Raw genomic sequence first — 17,599 nt, 5'->3', positions numbered from 1 at the left:
TAGAGAATAAGAAAGAAAAGAAGTAATTATAGACAGAGATGTTACTGGAAATCACAGGGATATGCACTTTGCTTAGGAATATCTTCTGAAAAGGAACATGAGTTTGAGGCTGAGAAATTCATTAGCTGCATCTATTCAGATGCTCCTCTGCCTCCCTCTCGTGGCGGAATCTGCTGCTTCTATTACAAAGAACATTAGGACCCGTCAATGCAGTTGTATTTTGTAGCAAGATGTGTGCGTGTCTTGATCCCAGACTGTTTGCCACCACTTTTCTGATGCGGTTGACGACACATGACAAGCTCTGCTACATGGGACTGAAATCTTGAAGTTTTGAAAGATATGTTCTCCTCAAAGGACCAAATATGAGATTCTGAACACAATAAACCAGATTTTTATTATCCGTTTTAAGCAATAAAACAGATAACAGTTTATGAAACAAGTCTTGTTTACTATAGATATATTTTGTTTATTAATTTAAATTTATATGTTTGTTTTAGGGATGGTCCGAACCGAGTTCGTACGAACCCGAACCATCCGCAATGATTACCGCTGTCTGCCCGCTCCGTGCAGCGGGCGGATACAGCGGGAGGACCGCCTGGAAAACTGGGATACAGCTATAGCCATAGGCTGTATCCCAGTTTTCCAGGCGGTCCTCCCGCTGTATCCGCCCGCTGCACGGAGCAGGCAGACAGCGGTAATCCGATGCCGAGCGTTCGGGTTCAGCTGAACCCGAACCTCGGCGGGTTCGGACCATCCCTAGTTTGTTTATTTTTTTCTGTTTTTTTGTTATTGTTTCTGGGTTTTTTTTGTATTTATGTTTTTTTATCCTGTTATTGTTTGTTTTTTATGCATTTCTTTATGCTTATTTATTTTTACTTTTTAGTTACATATTACTTGTATATATTTTTTATTATTAAAAGCAAATCTGGTTTTAATTTAGGTTACATTTACTCTTCGGTATTAAAAATTAAGATTCTCTATTTCCCAACATATACATATTTAAACCTTTGGGGCAGAACATGACTGCACAAGATGGAAGATCTTTTTTTGGCAAGCTCTATACCCCCATTGTGACGGAACATTATCATATCTAGTTTCTCAGTTGTGCAGTGTTCTGGCACATATGGGGAGAAAGTGGCTGCCTGTCTAGATCTACATCTTTGACTGCTTTGAAGAACGCCGAGGTTTGCCTTCATGTAGCACAGCTTGAATTGGCCAATATAATTCAGTGTTTACTTGAAAAATGGAAGAAAATTCTGTGTCAAAAATGAATAGTGGCACAAGAATAGATTTCTGTAGAATGTGGCCACATGTGCATGTGTCTGTCCCCGGAAGGGTGGACTGTAATTTTATTGGATGTCTGCAGCTAATATCTTGAAGGATAAATTTTCATTTCTCATCTATTCTTCCCTATCTAGACTGTATCAGGATTAACTGTAATTCCAGTAAGTGCCTATTCAACAATTATTTCTTTATTTTACTTTTGTGTAATATATTAAGTATGGAATATTCTCATATTAGTAAATACATTATTACTATTCATTGTTACTGTTATAATGCTTAGGATTATGAACGAGCATAGACATTAATGCATGGACCGCCATAGAAATTATGCTGGAACTGTGGACTGTGACTTTATTTTTACATTGTATTAATATAACTTGGGAAGGTTTTTCAAAACTTTTTTCTACGTTTTATATTTTCTGGTGGAGTAAATACAAGTGGTCCCTTAACATACAATATTAATTGGTTCCAGAACGACCATTGTATGTTGAGACCAAAACTCTATGAAAAACTAGTAATTGGTTCTAAATCCCGCAAAATGAGAAAAATGAAAATTTAAAGGAACATAAGCAGCTAATATGGATAAAGTAAGAGTGGTATTACACGGAACGATTATCGTTCGAAAAATCGTTAAATTGTTCGGATTTGAACGATAATCATTTTGTGTAATAGCAGGCAACGATTAAACGACCAACGAGAAATCGTTGATCGTTTAATAGGATCCGGACCTATTTTTATCGTTTGATCGTTCGCTCATCGTTCGGTGGAATAAAAATTCACAGCTGAAACGTACGCAATAGCGACGACTAAACGACCGCAAGAACTATCATAAATAACGATCATCGTTTTGTGTACTTGGGCGAACGATTTCGGGTCGTTTGCCTTAGCGGTCGTTTAAGATAGTTTATCATTAATTGTTAGTCGTCGGAAAATTGCTTGGTGTAATAGTACCCTAAGTTCTTATATACAACAGTCAGAATGATCTACAAGAGACTCTAAATGTCTTTCTATGTAGAGGACTGGAGCGTTTTCAGGCCCTTTACAGGTAACGCAAGGTACCAGAAAATAAAATGATGCCCCTCTCACCTGGTGCCCAAAGGTGCAACTCACCCTGGCCCAGGTAAAGAGGAGTGCATAACATGTAGTATTACACCATTCTGTAGAGAGGAGATGCCAGACAACCAACCAGTGGCACACAGTGGGCATAGAATAAGGTATTACAGGGTCTCATAAAACACAACAATCACTTAACTCAGGGAGATCGTGAAAAAATCCAAAGGAGTACTTTAAGAGTCTCCACTGATTGCCCCCTACAAAATTTTAATTTGCAAAGAAGGGGTCCGTGGAGCCTCAGTTACAAGTCTCAAAATACGGGAATAGCCAGATATCCCTCATTCCAGAGAAGGAAGCCTGTTGTCAAGCAGCGCCTCCTAGTGGGGAGAGCACCAAACCACCCTGATACGTAGTCCCTCAGGTTCTCACTCTTGTTGCGAGCATTGGGACCTAAATAGGGAAACACCAGGGAGGAAACTATAAGTCAAAGTCTAACACTGTTGAGAGTGTAACGACATAAGACAAGGGTTACCAAGGTTAGGCATCCATCCACAGACTGCAGTTTCAGGGTACAGGGATCACAGGCCCCTGCTGTATCTATCACGATTGGAGAAACACTTTACATGCTGTGGCCAGGTACATTTTTTCCTTCTTTTACATAAAACATAAAAGAAAAAGTACAACTCTTCTTGCAGGGGGGTGGGGGTGGGGTGGCGAAAAGTGGATTGCACACAGTTTTCAGCGAGAATTACTCTGCGTGCATATACCCTAACAGACGATTGGGTGCATTGTCGAAAAGTGCCGATACCAGTAATGGGAGTCATGAAAAAATGCAGAAAACACTCATCTGAGAAATCTAGCTTCCCAATGTGGCGCCCGCCTGTGAAAGCAGGAAAACATAAATAACAAAAGTAAAGTATTGAATGGTAAAGGGACAATGCGATATCAGTCCTGTGGTTTTGGTGAAATTACATTCTTTAAAATTTGCAAATTATGTCATTTAGAGCACTGGGGGCATCCCCCTCCACACACACCTGATGGCTCAACAGCTCACGCCTCCTGACTAGAGATGAACAAACTTTTCAAAAGTTCGTTCCGACCGGACTTTCGGATTTTTTTCGGAAAGTTCGGTTCGACCGAATTTCGGATTTCTTCAGATTTCATAGTTTAAAGCATCTATATGATACAGGGGTAGTGTATTTGGTTTAATTTAGGGCTCTACATGTCAGTAACATCATTACCTTTCCAATATCTCAAAGTAATTTTTTTTTTTTTTAGACTTCAATGTTCACCATTACAGGGTCTATGCAGGAAACTCACCATTACAGGGTCTATGCAGGAAACTCACCATTACAGGGTCTATGCAGGAAACTCACCATTACAGGGTCTATGCAGGAAACTCACCATTACAGGGTCTATGGAGGAAACTCACCATTACAGGGTCTATGCAGGAAACTTACCATTACAGGGTCTATGCAGGAAACTCACCATTACAGGGTCTATGCAGCAAACTCACCATTACAGGGTCTATGCAGGAAATTCACCATTACAGGGTCTATGCAGGAAACTCACCATTACAGGGTCTATGCAGGAAACTCACCATTACAGGGTCTATGCAGGAAACTCACCATTACAGGGTCTATGCAGGAAACTCACCATTACAGGGTCTATGGAGGAAACTCACCATTACAGGGTCTATGCAGGAAACTTACCATTACAGGGTCTATGCAGGAAACTCACCATTACAGGGTCTATGCAGCAAACTCACCATTACAGGGTCTATGCAGGAAATTCACCATTACAGGGTCTATGCAGGAAATTCACCATTACAGGGTCTATGCAGGAAAAAGGTCACAAATGTAGTGAAGAAGCAGTCTCTCCACTAAACTCTCGCAAGGGTCCAACTATAGTACTTGTATATCTGTATAGCACTTTTTTTTAGAGTTGTATTCTACAGACATGCACAAGGTATATATTTGTGCCTCAGGAAAACACCTATGTCATATACACTCTCGCAAGGATGACAGTATAGTACTTTGATATCTGTATAGCACGTTTTTTTGTTCTGTGCATCCTTTGCTATCCTATGCCTAATCTATCTATCTTTTGCCCTCTCTATTTTTCTCTCTCAATCACTTTATGTTTCTCCTCTCCGCTTTCCTAATAATCTTTTTGTCTTTGCTTTTGTACAATATCTTATCAGTGCAGCAGCAGATTTTTCACTGACGAGCTCTGTGCACTAACAGTCTCCTTCCTCTCTCTGTGCAGACTGCCTCATGTGGTCATGTGACCGCTTCTCTTAAAGCAATAGATCTAATTTGCATATTTTTATACAAATTATATTTACCAAAACTATGGGCCTTAAGAGCTTCAGAAGACCAGAGCTGTTAGGTCCATATGCATAAACCCTTTCCTTCAAAATGGATTAAAATGTTCAGAAGAAACCATACCATGCAGTACAATGGAGAGGATACTACTCCATGTAACACGCTGTCTATACTCTATTCAATACATTTCTTTTAGTAGTCTGTGTCGGGCAGGTATATGCAGTGGGCAGCAAATTAACGTCTTCAGCAAGTGGGGTCTTCCAGGAGATCTTTCTGATGGGTGTATTCTGCTATTCTTGCACTTGCCATACTTTTTGTACCTGTGGGGCAACCAATTTTAGAATCATTTTGAATAGGATTATTCTGCAGTTCCTTGCACTGTTACTACTTGTGATCTCCCATGCACCATGGGCACTTCAGTGATCAGCAGGTGCTTAAAGTGACTCTGTACCCACAATCTGCCCTCCCCAAACCACTTGTACCATTGGATAGCTGCTTTTAATCCAAGATCTTTCTTGGGGTCAGTTCGGCAGGTGATGCAGTTATTGTCCTAAAAAACTATGTTTAAACTTGCAGCCCTGTGTCAAATTGGTGTGGCCTAGAGTATCCCTGTCCTAAGATTGTGACACCCCCCCATCCCTCCTCCCGGCCATCATTAGGAATGCCCCTAGAACAATTTCTCCTATTCATCACCTGTGTGAACACTGCACATGGGTTACATCGTTAAGGCAGCTGTGCAGTGTTCAAACAAGAAAAGAATAGAAAAAAATCCTGCCTGGGGCATGCCTAGTGGTGAAGAGGGGAGGAGGAAGAGGAGGGACGGAGGGGCGTTGCAATCCTAGAGCACGGGTACTCTAGGCCACATCAATTTGATACAGGGTTGCAAGTTTAACCCCTAGACAACCTAGGACGTACCGTTACGTCCTGTGCTATGAAGTGCACTCCGGAGCGGAGTGCACTTCATAGGAGGTGGGGGCCGGCTGCAGTGAGCAGCCCGCCCTCACCGTTAATGACAGTCTGCAGCACGTCATTAACCCCTTAAACGCTGCAGCATATAAGTGTAAGCGACAGGGGGAGTCCCGATCATTGTAACGGACTGCAGGAGGTCTCTCACCTGACCCCGTGCAGTCCGATCGGCAATTTGCTCACTGAGTCTGCCAGAGACAGGCTCAATGAACAGATCAACTATCACACTGATCAATGCTATGCCTATGGCAAAAGGAAAAATGTCTTTACGAACACCTCAAAGCCCCTCCCCTCATTGCAGAAAAAAATGACACCCCATACAGCCCCGTAGGTGAAAAACTAAAACCGTTACAAGCGTCACAATAGGGCCACTTTATTGATAATTAATTGCAAAAAAAAAAAAACATTTAATTAAAAATATATATATAACATTAGAGAATCTGTGTAAACCTGCATATGGTTACGTTCGGAATGATCTATAGAATAATAATATCATGTCACTTTTACCATATAGTGCATTTAGTAGACACAGGAACCCCCCAAAAGTTACATATTGCATTCTTTTTTCCAATTTCACCAGTTTATATTTTCATCTGAAAACACTTCAGACATTTTGGACATAGCAAAAACATAGTGTGATAACACCCTGAGGCCCCCCCCCCCCCACCCCTCCAAAAAAAAAAAAGAAGAAGGAGGAGGAGGAAGAAGAAGAAGAGAAGACACAAAAATATCCAAACATGTGCCAGTACTTTTTCTAGGGTTTTTTTTCCCTGGCCATTTTTCTGGCATTTTCTCATTTTCGTTTAAATTACTATAAATATTTTTTTTCTCTAAGTTTTTTAGGGACAGGTCATGTGACTCTTTATCATGTGATTCCATGTTTTCTTTTGTAGAACAGAACAGGAAATACCCAGAAACCCTGAAAAAAAATGCCATAGTGAGAAGTGTCCTCTAGATATTACATTTCATTTTTCCCCATTGACAGTCTGCTAAAATGTGACTGCAACATTTTTGACATAAAAAAAAAAAAAACACTAATTTTGGTGTTTTTAAGTAATTTTTTTTTTCTGTAAAATGTCCAGCCTAAGGCACCCAGTCTCTGAACTAGTTGGTATGCTATGCTACTGGCCTAATGTGCCATGGCATGTGCATGCAGGAGCAGGTACTCCTATCACTGGACCCCCGACACTGACTAAGAACACTTACACTAATGCTTTTCATGCTAACTATATTTGCAGCACCGTCATACTGTACCATCTCAATGACATGCATGATATCTGTATCCCAAAAAGGATTCCAAGGAAAATTATTAAAAGTTCTAACAGAGCTCCAGGAAAAATAAAGAGTTATGCCACTCTCAATATGATGACCAGAGATGAGCAAATCTTTGAAAAATTCAGTTCACGAGTTTCACAATTTTTAGAGAAAATTTTGTTAGACAAAAATAGTATAGTACCATATTAGCCAGAAAAATAGCTTTAGTGTGGTAATTCTTACATTTATAATGTTGATTTTTTTTTATATTGTATCAAAGCAAGCCTTTAATTCAAAGATTCTCTTAGGACAGGAGGACACACGGTACCTTTCACATATCCATCTGTGCTTCTGGAACATGAAAAAATGTTTTTATTCACCTGTGTAAAGTGAGATTTCCATCACAACATTAGAGTCTAGAAATAGTCAGGTTTGGATTGGTTGGGGGTGACCCTGGAGAGCTTGGGGGGGTCTCTGATCCTGATCCAAGCCCCTGGAGTGAGCTCGTTGATCTGAGGGTCTGGTCTCACCTGAGAAGGGTAACTAAAAGAGAGATTATTAGACGAATAAGAAGGAATTAGTAGTTTAACATGAGAAAGTGTGAAATACAAAAGACGACTGTTTCTCCTGGATGGATGGATGCTGGGGTGAGACAGTGAAAATATGGTATATGGACGCTGTAGTTTCTAGTCTACCCCAGGAAAATGTTCTTAGATTGCATAATAAATGTGGCCCAGAGCATTAGAGTGAATGAGGAAGAATCTGCAAGAGGGAGGGAGGCCTGTAAATGGTCTGACTCACTCAATGGATTTAGTATGCTAAAAATCTGCACAGCCTCTTTGAAACTTTATACATAACGTTATTGGTAATTGTAAGGGTGTAATGGTAAAGACTTCCCTTTCCAGGTGAGTACTGACTCTGGGTGATCATGAGTATTGGTCTGGGGACGGCGTGAATGGGTCAGTGGGGCCGACACCGTGTGTCTACCAGGGCCCTCTATTCCAATCCAATTGAAGGATGGTTAGTAGTGTAAGAACGACAAATATAGAACAGGGGGTAAAAGATAGAAGTACACGGTCTAGAGCTGGGTGGAGATACATCCCATGGATAGTAAAGAACTGTAAAATGCAATATTGATGGAAATAAGTGAATTAAGCTATACCTAATTTAAGTAACCTTGGAGGGGTTGGGCATCACAAGCCTCTATCTAATAATTTTATGTGGATTTTTGTATGTATAAGCGATTTGTTAATAAATAGTAATAATTTTTTTTTAAAAGTGTCAAATAGGCGTTTCCAAGTGCTAAAGGCTGTAATGCCTCCTCGCTCCCTCTCCTATCCCTAATAAGTCAAACTGAAGGTTGAACCATGACTGACAATCAACCAAGGTGAAGTATGGGAGGGGTTGTGAGAAAGCTTTCTAGCATGCAGCGTTTCAGGGGCTTGGGAACGCCTCCTTGACTCTTTGCGCTGGGGAGTAAAAGCATTTTCCATGTTCTGGAAGCACAGACAGATATATGAAAGGTATTATGTGTCTCCTTGATCAAACAGCTATTAGTTTCAGCAGTAACATAAATTGCAGCAGACAGATTCACTTTTAGTACATAATAGTAAGGACTTTAATTCATTTCTTTATTTTTGTTAGGTCTTTAGTATATTTTTAGCTATTTTAAAACAAATGTAATTAATTCTATACTGATTTATCCCTAAATTACAGCTAGAATGGCCATGATCAGATTGTGTATATTATTATCCTTTATACTTTGATATCATTTTCAACAGCAAATATAATTATATGTTGTTAATCTAACTTTTATATAATTATATTGCGTTTATCTGCACTTTCCCAATATGGGTAACAATTATAACAACATTATTATAATACATACTCTCATATGTTATTGAAGAGATAAATACTACAAATATTCTATTGTGATGTGAGAAAATGGTCACATTTACTACACTAAATAATATGATAGCTTATTGGCCACTCTGAGCGTTGTCGTAAAGTCACCTAATAACAGTTACACTTACCAGGTATATTTCCTATGGATTTTATTTTTACATATTAGGCTATGTTCACGCAACTTCCTTTTATGAAAAGAATGGCCATTGTTTTCAATGAAAACAACAGTCTTCCTTTTCACACTACAATGATTTGCATTGAAGTCAATGCAAATAACGTCTGTTACTGAACAACTGGACGTTACTGAACATCTGGACGTTACTGGACATCAAAATAATAATCATGTCTGGCCATAGGCTATAGACTTCAATGCAATTTCCATCGGTCATTTTGAGTGCCAAATAACGGCCGCTGTTAATACATTGTTTGAACGTAGGACTATTAAGAAAAAGCAAATGCACAAAAAGCTAGCACATCAAGAAAAAAAATCTTTATTAAAATAGCCTTACAGTACACAAAATATATACAAAACAGGAGAAGTAACCCTAGGGAGACAAGCCCTAAATGCCACTCAACATTAAAAACATTAAAATGTCGTCCTTGGTCCAGCTGGCGCCTCAGCCCGGACTCAACACCCTACCTGACCCAGGACACAGCACATGAGTACAATGCAAGAGAAAAAATCCCAAAAAATATTACAAAAATAATGGGTAATGCAGTGACTAAAAATTAAAAAGGAAAAGTGAAATGAAAACAATATCACTATGTGCGGTCCAGTGGATGAAAGGATTGGTCAGGTGGGAGCAGCAAAAACACCCCACGCATTATGCCGTACCCGGCTTCCTTGATGTGCTACCTTTTTTGCCTATGCTTTTTCTTCATAGTCCTTCTGTGTTTCTTACATGCATTGGTTTAGCACTCAGGTTATAGGGTGCTGCCCACTATACTCTCTGGTTTGGCATAGTGAACATAGCCTAAACACTATAATAACTAGTAAACTTAAAGGTTTGCAAACATAAACAGAGTAAAGAATAATAGTCTGGCCCAGATGCAAAAAATGATATCAGGGAACAGGAACCTCTGAAGCTTGGGCTGTAAATTCTCTGGGGCGGAAAGGGCAGTTACCCCAGGTCCATTTACACCATGTGGTCTATGTGCATAAAGGGAGGATTATAGGGTGAAAATCATCATCTTGTTTATCAACTTTAGTACATTTGTGTCCTTGATGCTGGCCTGCCTGCACTGAATTGTTTCACTCACCTAAACTGTGTGGGGGCACTATCAACGAGAAGAGACACTAAAGGGTCACTATGAATGTGTAGAGTCGGTAAGGGTAACTGTTAGGACACTACTGTTGCGTAGGGCACTTTTCCCATCTGGGCACCATATTTTGAACACTGTTTCTTTGGGTGAAGACTTTAGTTATGAGATCGCCAGGGTCAGCAGCAGTATTGGGGAGAGTAGCTGGGTAAGATTCCTAAAGGGGTAGGGGGATATGTTTGTGTAGAGGGTTACGAATAGGTAGGGTAGGTACTGGAAAGGCAAGGAGCCAAACCTGTCTTGGCGGCAAGCTCTGCATTGGCTGTAACTAGAGATGAGTGAATCTCGAGCAAGTTGGATCAAAACAGTAGGGTTATAGATTGAACTTAATGGACTCTTGTCTTTTTTTTTTTTTGACTATATTTAATTCAGACGCTCAGCATTTGAATACCAGTGGTTGAAAAAGTTGGATGCAGCCCCAGGGAGCCCTTTTGCCCTATGGTCTATGGCTGTATCCATGTTTTCCAAGCAACCTCAGGTTACATATAGTGAGTAGGCTTGAAAAATGACAAGAGTCCATCAAATTTAACCTACTGTGTTGATCCAACGTGCTTGAGGTTCGCTGATCTCGAGCTGTTACCACGCTGTAACCATATAATCTGCACCGTGTCTGTGTAGAACTTATTAGAATTTGTGTGACAACTCATTGTTCTGTTACATACATCCTACAGGCGGAATAAATTCCTTTATGATAACTTATACATCTTTTTCATGGAGCTCATGGCAGCCCGGCTTCTGCTCCAACTACCAGGAGCAAAGAGACTTCTATGCCGGATATGTTAGCCCCTTAAATGCTGCAGTCAAATTGTGATTGCTGCATATGAGAGGTTTCTGTGTCTGTATTGCACAAAAGCAGTACCCCTATATATGTTTAGTGTCTGTATAATATTACTGGCGGACAATAAAGCTAAGATGTTTTTATCAACATGCAGTCAGCAACAATGTAAATTAAAAAAAAAATAATAATAATAATTAAAGAAAAAAAAAAAAAGATAAAGGATAAAGAGGTTTTTCTATCTTGCAATGCCATCCCCTATTCACAGGATAGGGGGATAACTAAATAATCATGTGGGGTCCAACAGCTAGGGCCCCCTGAATCTTGGGAATCGGGGCTCAAAACCCCAATGGTTAGAGATTAATTTGATCTCATATTCAGAAAATAATTTCACAGTCCAAATTTCCTACAATGACTAATTTAGTCAAAATCACAGGTTCTGTTCCTTTTTTCCCTTTCAATGTCTGAATACTAAATGTCAATGTGATAGTATAATTGATTATTTTATCTAATGACAAAGGTACCGAAAATGTTTGTTTGACATAAATAGGTGAGACGTCTCCTTAAAGGTTGCAGCAAAAAAATACAAGATGATTCCAGAGAAAAATACAATAAACTTTATAATGTATCATTTAATATCCACATGCTTTCAAAGCCTAAAAAACCTCGCTCTTCTTTTACTATACAAAGTGTGTGTGTGTACTTGTGTTATTTCAGTCTTCCATATAGGTTAGTAAATAAATGTATAGATCTTTTTCTTTTTCTTTTTTTTCATGTGAAAGAATTTTGAGATGAGTTTTTTTCTTATAGGATCTTATGTTAAAAAATACTTGATATTCACCACTAATAATACAAATGAATCTTTCTCCAGCTCAGGACTGAGTATTTTCTATATTTGTAGATCTCTTATCATGAAAAATGTAATTTATTATGTCATTCTAATTTAAAGGAAGCTTACAGTGGCTTCATGCTGCCAATCCTAAAAGATATAGTAACATAATAAGCTGATTTACTCTGAATCACAGGAGCATTTCATACAAATCACAGGAGTAGAAGCCACCGGAAGGAGGTAACAAATCAATGGGGTGGTCTGCAGCCGCCACTCTCTGCCCCCCCCCCCCCCCCGCCTTGTGTAACATGGACATGTGATAGGGAAAGATATGTTACACAAGGCCGACAGCGGTGGATGGAGACCACTCCCTATGACTAGTTACTCCACTCCCACCATCTTACCCCATTCTTAGTGGGCCAGAATAAATTATAGGTTACTGTGTTTCTTACATCTGTTTCTTTTTCATGAAGTCCATGGTTCAGGCAGCATGAAACATTCATCAGGCTCCCTTTAAAGGAGAAGTCCGGCCAGATCCATTTTTTTTTTTAGCATGTGTTGGGGAGGGGGAGGATAAAAGAAATAATGTGCTCTTTGCTCCCCCTCTCCAGCGCTGGTTGGCGCATACCGCTTCTCTGGTTCCCGCTCAGACAAGGAATCGTCCGGGACCTGGGGACCGGAGCGGCAGTATGCGGCCACCAGCACCGGAGCGGGGGAGGTAAGAGCATGTTATTTCTTTTATTTCCCCCAGCACTAGCTAAACAATGGTTCTGTCTGGACTTCTCCTTTAAGGAATCTTTATTATGAAAATATAAGCAAAATTCTTTTTGTTACATTTATTACCGCAGAAACCAAATTTTGTCAAATAGCTTTTCTTTCACAGCTCAGTTTATACAAGTACCTGGGTGTTTGCAGCCCAGCAGGTTTTTTTTTTTTTGATCTACAGCATTCAATCTTTATGCTCCGTTTAACGTCCCAGGCAGAAGAACATTTCGGAATCAGTAAACAACATCCAATTTACCAAAGAAAATAACTCAGAAAAGCATAAAAACAATAAAATAATTGAAAAACAAAGAAACGGTGATAAAATGCCTGTGCATCCAAGCCGATAAGCCACTTTAAAGGCTTTTTAGTATGTAACATGTCAGACATACAAAGTTATTTTTCTTTTCATAGATAAAGTGTCAGCCGCAAATGGGATTGGAAAAGAAATTAGAAATATTGCTCTTCACAGACCTGCATTCAGCTGATAGGAAGAGAAGAAAGCAGCCGTAGAATGAAGGATGATGTTATATATACATAGACATAGAGACTTACAGACATGGGATGGGGGGTTCTGAGCCCGGGTGCCTATAAGATAAAACCCGGTTCGGGATCATATCAGTAAATACCTTTTCTTATCCTTGCAGTGAGCAGGATGGAGAAATTTGATTAAATAATAAATAGTGACTTTAAACTCAGCGGGAGAAGTATACAGTGAAATTGGATATGTTGCCTGGGGGAAAGCTGGGACACAGAAACGAGTAGGTCATGAAACGGCACATCATCATTAAATATATAAAAAAGGGTTTCGTTTTGTTTTAAGCAGAGAAGCAAAATGAAAAGGGAAAAAAAATCATGAAATTCTTCATTGCCAGCAGTTTCTGCCTTAGACTACAAAGGGAGATTGTCCCCTTTTCGCGCAGTTATATTTGAACATGCAATTGTTTATTAATAATTAATATTGCTATCATAGTCAAGGCTAAAAATACTTGTTACCAATTCTGCAGAATTTCCCTTCCCCCAGTGAGCTGAGTCAGATACAGACTTAGATATCTGCCCATAGTTTTATTGGTTTCCTGACAGTTCTTCTTCAGGATTAGAGGGGTATTCACAGGGGTATCCACAGGATAGGGGACAAGTAAGAGATTGCGGAGACTCCAACGTCTGAACACCCCAGCAATCTCCATATCTGCCCCCGGCTTCTGTGTTACAAATAGAGCTGCTGGTGCAGCATACGACATACGGCTCTATTCATTCCTATGAAACCAAAGAAGAGAGCCGAGTACATGGCTCTTCTGGCTTACTTGGCTCTCTTGGGCACCTCCATAGAACTGAATAGGTGCCATACTCGTGGCTCTATCTATTCTCAACACAGAAGCTGGGTGCCGCTTTGGAGATTGTGAGGGGGGTATGGAGGTCGGACATCCCCCCCCCCCATGCGCGTGCTCGATCTATTTCTTTTCTAGAGGAAAAGTTTTTTGCCCAGAAAACCTCTTTAACGGTACTTATTAAATTAGAAAAAAATGCTCAGATAAAGGGGCAGGAAGTCACAAGGAAGCCCTATTATATCTCTTACAAAATACATATACCATGTAAGGGGACTCTACAGAGATTTCTATTCCTTTGTGGAAAAGATTTTTACAACTTGAGATACATTAAAAAAAGAACAGTCCTTATTGCTATTGTCACAGCCGGACAGCTATAATGTGCACACCAAGGGCCCTATTACACAGAGCAATCAGGCTGATTTGGCCGATTATCGCTCTGTATAATAGAGACAACAATCAGCCAATGACAATGATCATTGGAGGTTCATTTCAAATAGTCTGACAGTAAAATCATCAGCTGCTGACCGCGCATCGCTGTGTATAGTAGCTACATGTAATAGCAATGCAAGGTCGACAGCTAGTGGTTAAATAAAGTGTTATACCTCTCCATGCTCCTGGTATTCTCCTGCACTATGTGAATGGCATAGTAGTGATACATTACTAGCTGCGTTCACCACCACTGTTGGATTGGTGGCTTCTCCATCTACACATTTATTTTCCCAGTGTATTGAAAGTTCTACAGATCAGGCTTATCTCCCCTTAATAGCTTATCGAGCTTCTGATATTCCACCTCTCTATAACACAAGAATACAAGCTCAGTGCATTTAATAGACATTTTTGTGTTCCCGAGCATGATCCGAAATAAACGCCCAATATCTTTTTTACTGCAACATTGCGTTGTGTGATTGTGTAATTATCACCGGGTGGAGGGAATAAATAAAACCAATTTACCTGATGATTGCAAAGTAAATGTTTATCTTTCAATTACCTGTTTATTGTTATCAGACATAACTGAGGTTGATGTACTGTGCTAAAATTTCATTGTTCTCCTCTGATTTCACCTATTCCTCTTTATAATGTTGCAATCAGAAGCCATTCATAGTGAACAGGCAGTGGATGGAGCAAACACGTAGACTTGATTGTTTTTCCTCCGAGATTTCCTGCACATAATTTTGTCATTTCTGGAAACATTGCATTTCCTATGTGTGGCCGTATATTAGAGGAGCAATGAAGTGCAGCAAAGCCATAACTAGTGGCAGTATCTACTGCATAACACTATATACTCCCTAAATGGGATAATAATTATAAAGGGAGAGGAACAGGTATAAGTAGGGGATGATGCCCCCTTCCCTATGCTCTTACCCAAGCATAGAAAGGTATTCTTTACTATAAAGTTACCCCTATACCTCCCCTAATCTCTCCAAACACATGAACATTTGACTCCTCTCATGGCAGCTGATCTTTCCCAAAACAGAGGGATCAGGCAGTTGCAATCCAACGTGCCCGATCTTTTTTCTCCGCAGCACCATCTGTCCAAAAAGATTTGTCAGGTCCCCATACTGTAACAACTGGAGTTGTGGATCCACTGGACCATCACCAGCGATGGCGTGATCCGCACCAGGGATCTGGTCTGCACCAGTGCCCACCGGAAAGCGGGATGGACTTGCTTTGGCAGACAATTGTGGGCATGCCCAATAGTGCCCGCAATTCAGTAGTAAAAAAAAAAAAAAAAAAGTTCCTGCAGTCGATACAGCAGTATCGGCTGTAGGAACTTTCCGAAAACCTCTCGGCTTCCGGCAGCATAACACAGATGGTGGATAGGTGTGTCTGAACATAGCCTTAGGCTGACTTTTTTCTAAATAGTATGGGGGCCTTAAAGGGATTATCCATGATTAGCACAGTGCAAAAACAGTGCCACCCCTGTCCTCAAGCTGTGTGGTAATAAAATTCAGCTCCAATCAGCTTCAATGTAACTGATCTCTAATACCACACTCAAACTGAGGACAAGAGTGGTCTATACTCACCCTTATTTCTGGGTCCATCTTAGTTTGAATTTCCCGCTATTTGGGGGTTCCCAGAGCTCCCGTTGCTGGAATCTATTCTTCTTTTCTTCTTCATCTTAGGCTGGAAATGTTGGATGACTGAAAGCTTATTAAGCCAATTGGAGCTGACCAAGCTTTGAGTCTTCTAATAATGTAGCAGAGGGGAGCTGGCTGTGGTCGACAGGGAACAAATAAGAATGAGTTTTGATACTTCCGGCAGAGGGGTGAGATAGGGAAGAGGGACAGAAGGCTTATTAAAACATATTACAAAGATATATAACTTTGTAATGTGTTTTATTTGCTGGAGGGGGGGGGCAAACAAACAAACAAACAAAAAACACTGGAGTTGTCCTTTAATGTGTATGATAGCTTAACAAAGACTCTGTACCCACAATCTGTCCCCCCCCCCCCCCAAACCGCTTGTACCTTCGGATAGCTGCTTTTAATCCAAGATCTGTCCTGGGGTCTGTTCGGCTGGTGATGCAGTTATTGTCCTAAAAAACAACTTTTAAACTTGCAGCCCTGTGTCTGTGCCCTAGGCTTGCACCGCCTCTCCGTCCCTCCTACCTGCCCTCTTCACCATAAGGAAAACGCCAGGCGGGATTTCTCATATTCATCACCTGTTTGAACACTACATGTGTGTTGGATCATTAGGGCACCTGTGCAGTGTTCAGACAAGTGAAGAATAGGAGAAATGCTGCCCAGGGGTGTTCCTAATGGTGAAGAGGAGGGATGGAGAGGCGGTGGAAGCCTAGGGCATAGACACTCTAGGCCACACCAATTTGACACAGGGCTGCAAGTTTAAAAGTTTTTCTTTTAGGACAATAATTGCATTACCTGCTGAACAGACCCCAGGACAGATCTTGTATTTAAAGCAGCTATGCGAAGGTACAAGTGGTTTGGGGGGGACAGATTGTGGGTACAGAGTCCCTTTAAAGTGAGCTGCCATCAAGTGATTAATATAAAACAATGGCAGCTTTTTAACTCTGATGAAGAGTGGAATCCAATAGCAACCAGCAATGTGAAAAGAATGTCAGGCTTTTATGGCATAACTGAGTAAATGGCAGCAACATCTTGACCTAAATGGTAGATTTTTGATAATGACCGAAACATTGGGTCGACACGTTGCTGCTGTTTATTCACTTATGCAATAAACACCTGGAACTTTTTTCAAACTGCTGGAAAAATACTGCGTGTATTCCATTCTTACTGTGTATGTCAATCAGTAGTTTTAAAAGGAAAAGGAAGAGAATTCTCTGTGTTTCATTACTGGTCGCTGAAGAAGTTGGATGCAGCCCTAGGGAATCCTGGAAAACATGCATACAACCTATGGCCTATGGCTCTATCCATGTTTTCCAGGCAGCCTTGGGGCAGCATCTAACTTTTTGCAGCCATCAGTAATCAAATGCCGGGAGTTCAGGTTCATAGATCTTACAGGCGCCATAGAAATAACAAGAGAATATTTTTCAAGACTTCCTACACAGTTCCTTTATTTTTATTTTAGATGCTTTAGAGCAATAAAAAAAAAATAACTCTTGCAAAGGTAAACTTATTGCTTAAGATAAAGATAAGATAAAACAATATTGCTAAGAGATTAAATGGAATATTTAGTGGCTCTAATATATCTATGGCAAGTTTTTTTTCTAATGGGAAGGTGGCCATGTAGCAAATCAAAGAAACCTAGACGTGTCTCAGAAATAGATTGCTGCAGATTTGCAATATCTTTTGTGGTTCAAAAGTTTTCGAAAAAGAAA

At 40.2% G+C, this 17,599-nt stretch overlaps 1 protein-coding gene across 10 annotated transcripts in view; it reads left to right on the top strand.

The window, feature by feature from the left end:
• NRXN1 (neurexin 1) overlaps positions 1-17,599 on the top strand; it is a 1,072,395-nt gene that overhangs the window by 534,227 nt on the left and 520,569 nt on the right. For 9 of the 10 annotated variants that reach the window (XM_069954855.1, XM_069954851.1, XM_069954854.1 and 6 more), the window contains one exon: positions 1,419-1,445. The exons of the other annotated variant lie outside the window; for it this stretch is intronic. In XM_069954855.1, coding sequence (XP_069810956.1) covers positions 1,419-1,445 — 27 coding nt within the window. The remainder of the gene's footprint in view (positions 1-1,418; positions 1,446-17,599) is intronic. 10 annotated transcript variants of the gene reach the window in all.

The sequence above is a fragment of the Dendropsophus ebraccatus genome, chromosome 15, assembly GCF_027789765.1.
Source record: "Dendropsophus ebraccatus isolate aDenEbr1 chromosome 15, aDenEbr1.pat, whole genome shotgun sequence".
Classification (NCBI taxonomy): Eukaryota; Metazoa; Chordata; class Amphibia; order Anura; family Hylidae; genus Dendropsophus; species Dendropsophus ebraccatus.
This window is presented reverse-complemented; position numbering and strand designations above follow the sequence as displayed.